The sequence below is a fragment of the Parasteatoda tepidariorum genome, chromosome 10, assembly GCF_982258835.1.
Source record: "Parasteatoda tepidariorum strain Cologne lab strain chromosome 10, Ptep-v5.0, whole genome shotgun sequence".
NCBI classification, from domain to species: Eukaryota; Metazoa; Arthropoda; class Arachnida; order Araneae; family Theridiidae; genus Parasteatoda; species Parasteatoda tepidariorum.
This window is the reverse complement of record NC_141764.1, coordinates 103,438,144-103,450,242: the sequence shown is the minus strand read 5'-3', so window position 1 is coordinate 103,450,242 and position 12,099 is coordinate 103,438,144. Positions and strand designations below refer to the sequence as shown.

At 28.5% G+C, this 12,099-nt stretch overlaps 1 protein-coding gene across 3 annotated transcripts in view; it reads right to left on the bottom strand.

Moving 5' to 3' along the window:
* Positions 1-12,099, bottom strand: part of LOC107442150 (very long chain fatty acid elongase 4) — a 99,306-nt gene that overhangs the window by 19,943 nt on the left and 67,264 nt on the right. For 2 of the 3 annotated variants that reach the window (XM_087153551.1, XM_087153553.1), the window contains exon 2: positions 1,589-1,666. In XM_087153551.1, the coding sequence (XP_087009677.1) occupies positions 1,589-1,631 (43 nt within the window). In that variant the 5' untranslated portion in view covers positions 1,632-1,666. Of the gene's footprint in view, positions 1-1,588; positions 1,667-10,656; positions 10,745-12,099 lie in introns of those variants that run through there. The other variant, XM_087153552.1, reaches the window with a different exon arrangement.

Below are 12,099 nucleotides of genomic sequence, written 5' to 3'. Positions count from 1 at the left end.
GTAAACAGTTCCTGATCTATAGTTTTGTTTCAGTTACAAGTTGTGTTTTTCCAACGCAGATCAGCCGAAAATGGGCTGCTCATTGATTCAACCTAAATTTTTCCTTTAATTCTGGAATAGTACATCTATTTTTATCTACTTTGTTACTATACTTATTTTTCATTTTCTCATCCTTTTCATTAGTTTGTGGCGTAACTACCACTACAAAAGTTTAACATCATTCACTAGTATATAAAGCATGCTAACTTGATTCTATCATGAGGTACCTTTTGATAGATGACGGTTGGCATGGCCGAATAACTCCGCCCCCCACACTGGTGACCTTCGGACGTGATTTGCTCACGCAAGTAACGCCCACTTTGCACTCTCTTAAAGGTAACGCCTACTTCGATGGATGGTCCACCTTGCTATTTGTGAATGCATCATTCACCCTCCTGCTCTGTTGCTCAGTCTCGTCTCAAACACACACACAACGTCGGCAAGCATACACTCGACTGCTAAAGGCAACACAGGAGCGACCACGTCTGTGAAGTTAATACACCTCTCACATTCAGCACTCAAAAAATCCGGTGACTCTCTCCCGGTCTTTCACAAAAGTACAGCAACTAGTGAGATCTGTTCATCGAATTATATCCCTGATAAAATTCTGGTGGGGGAGTAGTGTGGCGTAACTACCACTACAAAAGTTTAACATCATTCACTAGTATATAAAGCATGCTAACTTGATTCTATCATGAGGTACCTTTTGATAGATGACGGTTGGCATGATCGATAACTCCGCCCCCCACAAGTTCTTTTACATTTTAAAATTAATGTTGGAATAAGGAACTTAAAAATTTTCTGTTTTCAAACATTAATTGCTTACATTGAAGTTATTTATTTATTTTACATAAGTTAAGTTTAAGAATTTTGAAATGTATCTGTCAATTTAGCAGCCTAATATAGGATTGCTTTTCATAATAAACTATCTTATAACAAACGAAATACCAACTTTGAACAGCCGACCCATTGCTTGGTTTACGTCTTTCAACGTTCCACTCCGTGGCCTTGTGTAGAACCCAACCTACAAGACGAGGTAACTCTCGAACCAAGCACTTGGGAACATCTTGACTTCGCACTGGAAATTTTGATTTAACTAACCCACAATTGTAGAAAACTATAAGAACCTCTTGCGGTTAGTCCATGACAATAGAATTCGAACCTATCTATCACTTGATATGAGAGAGCCGGAAATAGAATTTGCATTCATCAGCCGTCGCTGGGATTCGAACTTGAGTCATCTCTTTGGGAGTTCCTTTATTGATTGACAGACGTGCTTTTTCTGGAGAATGGAAGTCTAAAATAGAAGATAACCTCTGCCGGAGAGGGGGGGGGATAAACTTTCGGAAATCACGTTTAGTATCCCTGAATACATGCTATCAAAATGATTGAGACGTTTATTTTTTAAGTTTTTTGTTGATCTTCCTCACGACATTTGAATGTTTCACACACTGATGGAATACTACAAAAAGTCGCTCACTTGGCACGCAGTGAAAAGAATTCTTAACAATATATTATTTTTTTTTTTTAAATGTGGGGAAATACTTGCCTTCATTGAAGAAAAAATCTTTCAAACCTTGCAAACTGACCATTCTGACGTTGATGGATTATCATAAAAACTTTAATGCTGTAAAAACATTAAGTACAATATATTTATACAATTGAAATATTGAAATTTTAGAACAACAACAAATAAAGCTTTAAAAATAAATTTCCAAAGTTCCAACTTTCAAAAAAATGCTATTTCACCATCGTTTATTAAAATAAAAGATTATGCCGAAACTATAGACTCGTTAATCATGCTGTTTTGAGTACTAATTAACTAAAAAATATCGGTGTGGCTCCACCGTTACTTCATATATATATATATATATATATATATATATATATATATATATATATATATATATATATATATATATATATATATATATATATATATATATATATATATATATATATATATATATATATGTAACATAAAAAGCTTCAATTAATCTTTTTATGTTAGTTTCTTTGCTATAAAACAACTCCTACTTTATTCCTAATTAATTATTCTATTTGAAATACTTTCTCACACTTTTAAAAGCCACATCCTGTTCTTAAATCTATTTTTGGCTCAACTATGCATTTAATTAAGAGCAGGACATTTTTCCCTTTGCTCTTGTGTGGGAAACGTTCGATCTATCTCATAAACCAATAGCAACTACTAAGATTTCCCTCTTTCCCTAAATTAAGACATTTTACGGATTTTACTTTGCAAGATTTTCCCTAACATATAACCAAGGAGCGCAACTTTTCGTGGGCACTTTTACTCATTCTCATGACTGCTCTTGTCTAATAATTAATAAATAAATTTTGTACCCTCCTTCCCGACCTATGACCTGTTTTAATCCTTCCACTCGGCAACGACGTTATAAGTCGCCAGGATTGAACGGTCGGGAAGGGGTACAGTTCGTACGCTACATTAAAGATATTAAATATCTCATTTGAAAATAAATAAATCAACTTCGGAAGAGGGTACATCAAAAATATGGAATAACTTCAAATCATTTTTTCAAATGGACATTTGGTAAATAAGCAGTCAAATTCTTCTTCAACTTATGGCAATAATTAATTCATCCTGTATCTTCATCAAAAAAAAAAAAATAATCTCTTCAATCATCAAACGTTTAGTTTATTATAAATTATACCTACGCACAGTGGAACTAAACGATCATCCGTTTTCCATGTCTATGCTGCATATTTTGTCTACGTTCCTGAGAATACTAGAAAGCTGAGCTTCAATTCCTTCCTTGGACTAAAAAGAAAAACTGCATCGAATTCCTGTTAATTAAAATGTTTTATTGAAACTATCCCTTTGAGAAAGCGTTGATTTTGCCACTCTTAAGTGCTGAGCTGGATCTTATCGTCGATGAATAGTTGTTCTCACACCCACGATGGTCTACTTAAATATTCGACATTCAAAAGAAAAATAAGCTTCAATTTCTCCGTCACTATTGGTGTTAATTTACGATTCATCTTAACGAAGAAACAAATTTTTTCCCTAGCAGCTCACGTCTTTGGTTTTGGAATTGTGTTTACGGAATTTCAACGCATTCCCATCTCTGTTGTGGTTTTCAAAATATCTCGGACTAATTCGAACTTTTTCAGGTATCCTTTGAGTTAAAGTTTTTTACATTTCTCATAAATCAATTTCTTAAATGATTATGATTTTAATTTTTTCCCATATTTGATGTTTCAAAGTGAAACTGCTTTTTATATATTGATAGTATTTACTGTTGAAATTTTTATTTCTTTAAATTTTTATTTTCAGTTAATTGATTTATTTGATTGAAAAGTGTTTCAAGAAATTATTTTCATATTGTTTTATGTGTTACAGCTTCTATGATTTTTTGGTTAGTAGAAATTATATTTTTGTTTTACAGTGTTTAAGGTTAAGATGAAAATGCCATTTAAATTTTTTTTCTTTTCGTAATGCAACTGCAATAATTATTGTAATTCAATTTTAATATATGAATGCAATTTCGGTGTGGAAAAAGTTAAAAGCAAGAAATGTTAAAACTAATACAAATAGTTTGGAAAAATGAATAAAATACTTGTTGTTAGAATTTAAATTGAAGTACAACCAGACATTAATGCTTTAGTCCAACATTGGTAATTAGTTTAAAGCTCTGTTCTAGCTCAGTGATTTCCATAAACAAATCGTTTCTTTATTTCTGAACTTTAATTCCAGCATACAGATAGGAAAATGATCAAACACAAATTGAAAAATTTAGTAACCAAATACACTTCAAAAAAACGTTTAAAATAGAAATGAAAATATTTGAATTTTCTAACACACAATTGTGACAAATTAAATTACTAATTAAGATCTCTGCACAGAAATTACTTTAAAAAATGTCCAAACTAAAATTTTGAAAAAAAAAATATTTATGTCCAAAAAGAAAGATAGAAATGAAAAAAAAAAAAAAAAAAAGGTAATTTGCAAATAAACCAAACTTGCACTTCAGATTAAAAATAAGGAAAATAGCTAGGTCAGTCAAATTTTAAAAACTGATGTACCTTAATACCATATTAAATTTGAAAGCTTGTTTTGGATTTCAATTAGCGATAAATTGTGTTAAACGGGTTGTAATGTAAAATCTGAGAAGACTGATCATCTTTTCTGATTATAAAAGCAATTTGTCTATACATTTTTCCTGAAATCCGGGTTAATAATTGCAATAAAAATACCAAGAAAGAAAATAAAAGTACAAATAAATAAATATAAAGAAAGTAGAAAGAAAAGAAAGTAGAAAGAAAAATAAGAGAGAAAAGGAAAAGAAACAATTCTACAGAAGGCAAATTTTGGACATAAAAAAAAATAAATAAATAAAAAAAATAAAAAATTTCAAATAGCAGAATTGATAATGATCTTGTGTTTTCTAATATTCTTGAGACTAAATATGATAATGGTGCGTAACATTGTCAAAATTATGTTGACAGAATTGTGCAAATCCAAGAAAATTAATAAATTCCTAACTTCAGGTGATTTTGATAAAAAAATTTCAAATATTTTGCTATTAAAGTAATAAATATTAAAGGTAAATAACAAATAAAGTGAAATAAAGCCAATATTGAAATCTTGGACTTCAGAATAACAACCACTGTGTCATTTTTTTTTATTTTATTTTCAAACAAGGTAAACAATACTCAAGTCTAATTCCAGATTGAAATTTTTCTTGTAAAAATGTTTTTTGTGTTTTACATTTTAAATTACACATTTCTAACAAATGTTTATTATTTTTTATCATGACTGAAGAGTTAACTTAAATTGTATTATTATGAAGAATTCTTATAGTGAAAAAGCTGTGTTGTGATCTTTAAACAAAATACTTTTGAAATAGAAAAAGCTGTTAATTCAGAAAAAAAAAACTGTTGAAAATGAAAATTTTAAATTTGCTGATAAAGCTACTACAAGTTTTTAATTGTGTTAAAATTTTTACAATGAGAACATATGTAAATGTTTTATAATTTATATTACTTTTATATATTGTTACCATGACAAATTTGGTTATATTATTTGTACTTCTACCATAGGGAAGATTTTGCAAATAGATAATTTCAAAATTTTTGGTTTGTAACTAAGCACTTTTGGCGAGGGGGGATGTAACATAAAAAGCTTCAATTAATCTTTTTATGTTAGTTTCTTTGCTATAAAACAACTCCTACTTTATTCCTAATTAATTATTCTATTTGAAATACTTTCTCACACTTTTAAAAGCCACATCCTGTTCTTAAATCTATTTTTGGCTCAACTATGCATTTAATTAAGAGCAGGACATTTTTCCCTTTGCTCTTGTGTGGGAAACGTTCGATCTATCTCATAAACCAATAGCAACTACTAAGATTTCCCTCTTTCCCTAAATTAAGACATTTTACGGATTTTACTTTGCAAGATTTTCCCTAACATATAACCAAGGAGCGCAACTTTTCGTGGGCACTTTTACTCATTCTCATGACTGCTCTTGTCTAATAATTAATAAATAAATTTTGTACCCTCCTTCCCGACCTATGACCTGTTTTAATCCTTCCACTCGGCAACGACGTTATAAGTCGCCAGGATTGAACGGTCGGGAAGGGGTACAGTTCGTACGCTACATTAAAGATATTAAATATCTCATTTGAAAATAAATAAATCAACTTCGGAAGAGGGTACATCAAAAATATGGAATAACTTCAAATCATTTTTTCAAATGGACATTTGGTAAATAAGCAGTCAAATTCTTCTTCAACTTATGGCAATAATTAATTCATCCTGTATCTTCATCAAAAAAAAAAAAATAATCTCTTCAATCATCAAACGTTTAGTTTATTATAAATTATACCTACGCACAGTGGAACTAAACGATCATCCGTTTTCCATGTCTATGCTGCATATTTTGTCTACGTTCCTGAGAATACTAGAAAGCTGAGCTTCAATTCCTTCCTTGGACTAAAAAGAAAAACTGCATCGAATTCCTGTTAATTAAAATGTTTTATTGAAACTATCCCTTTGAGAAAGCGTTGATTTTGCCACTCTTAAGTGCTGAGCTGGATCTTATCGTCGATGAATAGTTGTTCTCACACCCACGATGGTCTACTTAAATATTCGACATTCAAAAGAAAAATAAGCTTCAATTTCTCCGTCACTATTGGTGTTAATTTACGATTCATCTTAACGAAGAAACAAATTTTTTCCCTAGCAGCTCACGTCTTTGGTTTTGGAATTGTGTTTACGGAATTTCAACGCATTCCCATCTCTGTTGTGGTTTTCAAAATATCTCGGACTAATTCGAACTTTTTCAGGTATCCTTTGAGTTAAAGTTTTTTACATTTCTCATAAATCAATTTCTTAAATGATTATGATTTTAATTTTTTCCCATATTTGATGTTTCAAAGTGAAACTGCTTTTTATATATTGATAGTATTTACTGTTGAAATTTTTATTTCTTTAAATTTTTATTTTCAGTTAATTGATTTATTTGATTGAAAAGTGTTTCAAGAAATTATTTTCATATTGTTTTATGTGTTACAGCTTCTATGATTTTTTGGTTAGTAGAAATTATATTTTTGTTTTACAGTGTTTAAGGTTAAGATGAAAATGCCATTTAAATTTTTTTTCTTTTCGTAATGCAACTGCAATAATTATTGTAATTCAATTTTAATATATGAATGCAATTTCGGTGTGGAAAAAGTTAAAAGCAAGAAATGTTAAAACTAATACAAATAGTTTGGAAAAATGAATAAAATACTTGTTGTTAGAATTTAAATTGAAGTACAACCAGACATTAATGCTTTAGTCCAACGTTGGTAATTAGTTTAAAGCTCTGTTCTAGCTCAGTGATTTCCATAAACAAATCGTTTCTTTATTTCTGAACTTTAATTCCAGCATACAGATAGGAAAATGATCAAACACAAATTGAAAAATTTAGTAACCAAATACACTTCAAAAAAACGTTTAAAATAGAAATGAAAATATTTGAATTTTCTAACACACAATTGTGACAAATTAAATTACTAATTAAGATCTCTGCACAGAAATTACTTTAAAAAATGTCCAAACTAAAATTTTGAAAAAAAAAATATTTATGTCCAAAAAGAAAGATAGAAATGAAAAAAAAAAAAAAAAAAAAGGTAATTTGCAAATAAACCAAACTTGCACTTCAGATTAAAAATAAGGAAAATAGCTAGGTCAGTCAAATTTTAAAAACTGATGTACCTTAATACCATATTAAATTTGAAAGCTTGTTTTGGATTTCAATTAGCGATAAATTGTGTTAAACGGGTTGTAATGTAAAATCTGAGAAGACTGATCATCTTTTCTGATTATAAAAGCAATTTGTCTATACATTTTTCCTGAAATCCGGGTTAATAATTGCAATAAAAATACCAAGAAAGAAAATAAAAGTACAAATAAATAAATATAAAGAAAGTAGAAAGAAAAGAAAGTAGAAAGAAAAATAAGAGAGAAAAGGAAAAGAAACAATTCTACAGAAGGCAAATTTTGGACATAAAAAAAAAATAAATAAATAAAAAAAATAAAAAATTTCAAATAGCAGAATTGATAATGATCTTGTGTTTTCTAATATTCTTGAGACTAAATATGATAATGGTGCGTAACATTGTCAAAATTATGTTGACAGAATTCTGCAAATCCAAGAAAATTAATAAATTCCTAACTTCAGGTGATTTTGATAAAAAAATTTCAAATATTTTGCTATTAAAGTAATAAATATTAAAGGTAAATAACAAATAAAGTGAAATAAAGCCAATATTGAAATCTTGGACTTCAGAATAACAACCACTGTGTCATTTTTTTTTATTTTATTTTCAAACAAGGTAAACAATACTCAAGTCTAATTCCAGATTGAAATTTTTCTTGTAAAAATGTTTTTTGTGTTTTACATTTTAAATTACACATTTCTAACAAATGTTTATTATTTTTTATCATGACTGAAGAGTTAACTTAAATTGTATTATTATGAAGAATTCTTATAGTGAAAAAGCTGTGTTGTGATCTTTAAACAAAATACTTTTGAAATAGAAAAAGCTGTTAATTCAGAAAAAAAAAACTGTTGAAAATGAAAATTTTAAATTTGCTGATAAAGCTACTACAAGTTTTTAATTGTGTTAAAATTTTTACAATGAGAACATATGTAAATGTTTTATAATTTATATTACTTTTATATATTGTTACCATGACAAATTTGGTTATATTATTTGTACTTCTACCATAGGGAAGATTTTGCAAATAGATAATTTCAAAATTTTTGGTTTGTAACTAAGCACTTTTGGCGAGGGGGGATGTAACATAAAAAGCTTCAATTAATCTTTTTATGTTAGTTTCTTTGCTATAAAACAACTCCTACTTTATTCCTAATTAATTATTCTATTTGAAATACTTTCTCACACTTTTAAAAGCCACATCCTGTTCTTAAATCTATTTTTGGCTCAACTATGCATTTAATTAAGAGCAGGACATTTTTCCCTTTGCTCTTGTGTGGGAAACGTTCGATCTATCTCATAAACCAATAGCAACTACTAAGATTTCCCTCTTTCCCTAAATTAAGACATTTTACGGATTTTACTTTGCAAGATTTTCCCTAACATATAACCAAGGAGCGCAACTTTTCGTGGGCACTTTTACTCATTCTCATGACTGCTCTTGTCTAATAATTAATAAATAAATTTTGTACCCTCCTTCCCGACCTATGACCTGTTTTAATCCTTCCACTCGGCAACGACGTTATATATATATATATATATATATATATATATATATATATATTCAAATCAAAATAAAATAACTAAATTCGTTAATAATGAAATGTTCTTTTTTAAGTAAAAGCATTTAGTTTATCTCAGCGTCAAAAACGGTGGTGATTACTTTACACCAAAGAGGTGTAGTGACACGCCTTACATACCTCTTGGAAATACTCAAAATAAAACTTATAATTACAGTAAGATAAGATACACCGCTGAAGTTTCGTATGTAATACGATATAAAGTAAGAATCATTTATTTAGAAAATACATTAATACACTAATTCTTAAAATTAAATTAGTTTGTAAAAGTCGCGTAGCAGAAAGAGGACATTAAAACGGAGTCTAACTATGTTTAACAGAACTGGAACTCATAGAAATTATACATTATAATATCATTTAAAACAGTTCTCAGAGATTTAAAAATTTAAATATAATTGTCCTGATCATGCAAATAAAAACTTGCATATTTTATGCATTGTTTTCGTTGATCAGCGTATAGAACAGTAACAAACTCTTGCTATCTCGATTGCAAACGAACTACTATCTATATTTTTCTTGGTATTTATTGAAATTGTGATATTCAAAGCTCGTTAACATTGGTGTATTCGGAGGTGGAAAAAAAATCTGTGAAAACGCGAGAGTTTGGTGCAAGATTACAATTCAATTATAAGTATTTAGATTAAATTATACCCTTTTTACATCGAATATCAATTAAGGTGTAAACCCGAAATAAAGTGTTCCTTCCCACAATTGTTTGGGTTATTCAACATCCTATACGAAGCGATGTTACACCAACGTTAAATCAAAATAAATTCCATTACAACCGATTCTGCTTGTGTCATTCTAGCGAAGATTTGTATAGGTTTGTTCTAGTAGTCATTCTTATGACTTATTTTGTTTCAATCACTAAACATTGAGTATTAAAAACACTAAAATTATGACTTTAAAATTCCAAAACATTTAGGTAACATTTTGATGGTTTTTGAAAATAATTTTTGTCAGACATATTCACGACAAATTTAATTTACGAGTTTATTAAAAATATAAATTTCTAATTAATACATCTGAATTACTTTTGATGTTAGGATCGCATTTTAATTTCATTCATATATGCAAAATTTTAATTTTCTATGAATATACCTTATGTTCATCAGTTAGATAAAACGATGTTTTGAGTTGCATAATCAAATACAAAAATGAAATTGAAAACGAATAAATATATTTTGGTTCTTGATCCTGAAAAAAAAAAAAGATTGAGTTGCATAATCAAATACAAAAATGAAATTGAAAACGAATAAATATATTTTGGTTCTTGATCCTGAAAAAAAAAGAAAGATAGATGCCATTCTAAAAATGATTCCACTAGCTCAGTTAGAATGAGAAAGTGATTTACATCACTTATTACCACATTCATGGAACTATTTTAGGCAAAAATGATGGGCAGTTTTAAATTTTTTTCTCACAAAGATTTTCTGTAAAAAATATTTTTCTGAATACATTTTGTTTTATTACTAAATAAAATAATGATCAAAAACCTTTGAATCATAAAGTACAAACCTATTGACATCACTTAAAAATATGTATATAATTTTAATTTTCGAAATTCGAAATCTCAATAAAATTCTCTTTATTAATAAAAAATTGGAAAAAGCACGGAATAACTCAGAATATAACTTATTCAGTCCATTTCGTTACGTTTCACTTTACATAAAACTTTTAAAAATTTATGGAAAAAGAATTTTGGTTTTGAAGAAACTTAAGAAATAAATTAATTTAAATCACTTTCACAAGTAATTTTAGAATGAATACTAATATAAACAATGCTTACCTTTGTAAGTGAAAGGGACACTAAATATTGGGAATGAGAATTATCACCGTGTCATTGAAATGAAGTAGTAATAATGGTTAAAATGATGAAACACGTGATCTTCTCTTCCATAATTACAAAATATTTCGTATTTACATTTCCTCAAGAATATTAGAAGTAAAAGGTTAACGGCATTCGATATTTTTTTCTCTAAGTTCATTATCCTCCCATTAACAACTACTTTTTTCCCTTACAAATACAATCACGAGGAAAAACATTTATATGTTCAAAAAGTTTCAATAATAACAAACTCTATTAACCTTTCAAATGAATATTAATCTAAACACGCGCCGATCACTGCAAACTGTAAAAGAAACTAAGAATGCACTGCAATTAATGGGACAAAATGGCGATACATTTTTCAGTTTGTGTTTTAACCATCCCCAAAACTGAACATTTAATTTATTATTTTATTAAACACGCTTAAGCTGCAAATACATAGAAAACATAAATTTTAATATTTTTACTTAATTAAATCAAATTATCTTTACAAATCGATCTCTTTTTTTTCTTTTCTTTTTTACCTTCTTACACTATTTCCTCCATATATTTCATTGGGCTATATTAATACATTATTTTGTGTTAACTGATGACGAGATCATATCTTTTCGTTCCATATATATATATATATATATATATATATATATATATATATATATATATATATATATATATATATATATATATATATATATATATATATATATATATATATATGTATATATATATATATATATATATGTATATATATATATGTATATATATATATATATATATATATATATATATATATATATATATATATATATATATATATATATATATATATATATATATATATATATATATATATATATATATATATATATATACAAGAGGGCTCCGCCCCCTACTCTCTACCACTCGCCAACCCCCGATAATTGCTACGCCATTGCATTTTTGTTTGCTTCGCGAACAAAATTTAAGTCGTTTTCCTGGAGATTAGCTGGCAATTTGGCTGCACCAACGTCACATAGAGAGAGCATGATAGGATTCTAAAATGTCAGACTTTACTATCGGACATTAGCCGGAGATTAATCTCCGTATCCGCAGCACGTGTGGCAGAGCCTAACTTAAATCATTGTTGATCCGGTAGATTATATTTGAGGGTGATGCCCCTTGATTCTCGCCAAGTTATGATAGCGGTTGATCGATGTTGAAACCCAATCGTGATTCTGATTGGCTTAGATTTTAGCGTTATTTTTAAATGTTCAACGGTATATATAATTTCAGAGGTTCGTTAGTTTCTACGTTGGATACGGGCTGGTAAGGTTACCTTTGCTTCTGGTCAATAAGATCGAAGGTAGGTGGGCAGTCATAAAAAGAGACAATGGAAAAGTATGTCATCGCCAGTCCGGTACGCGA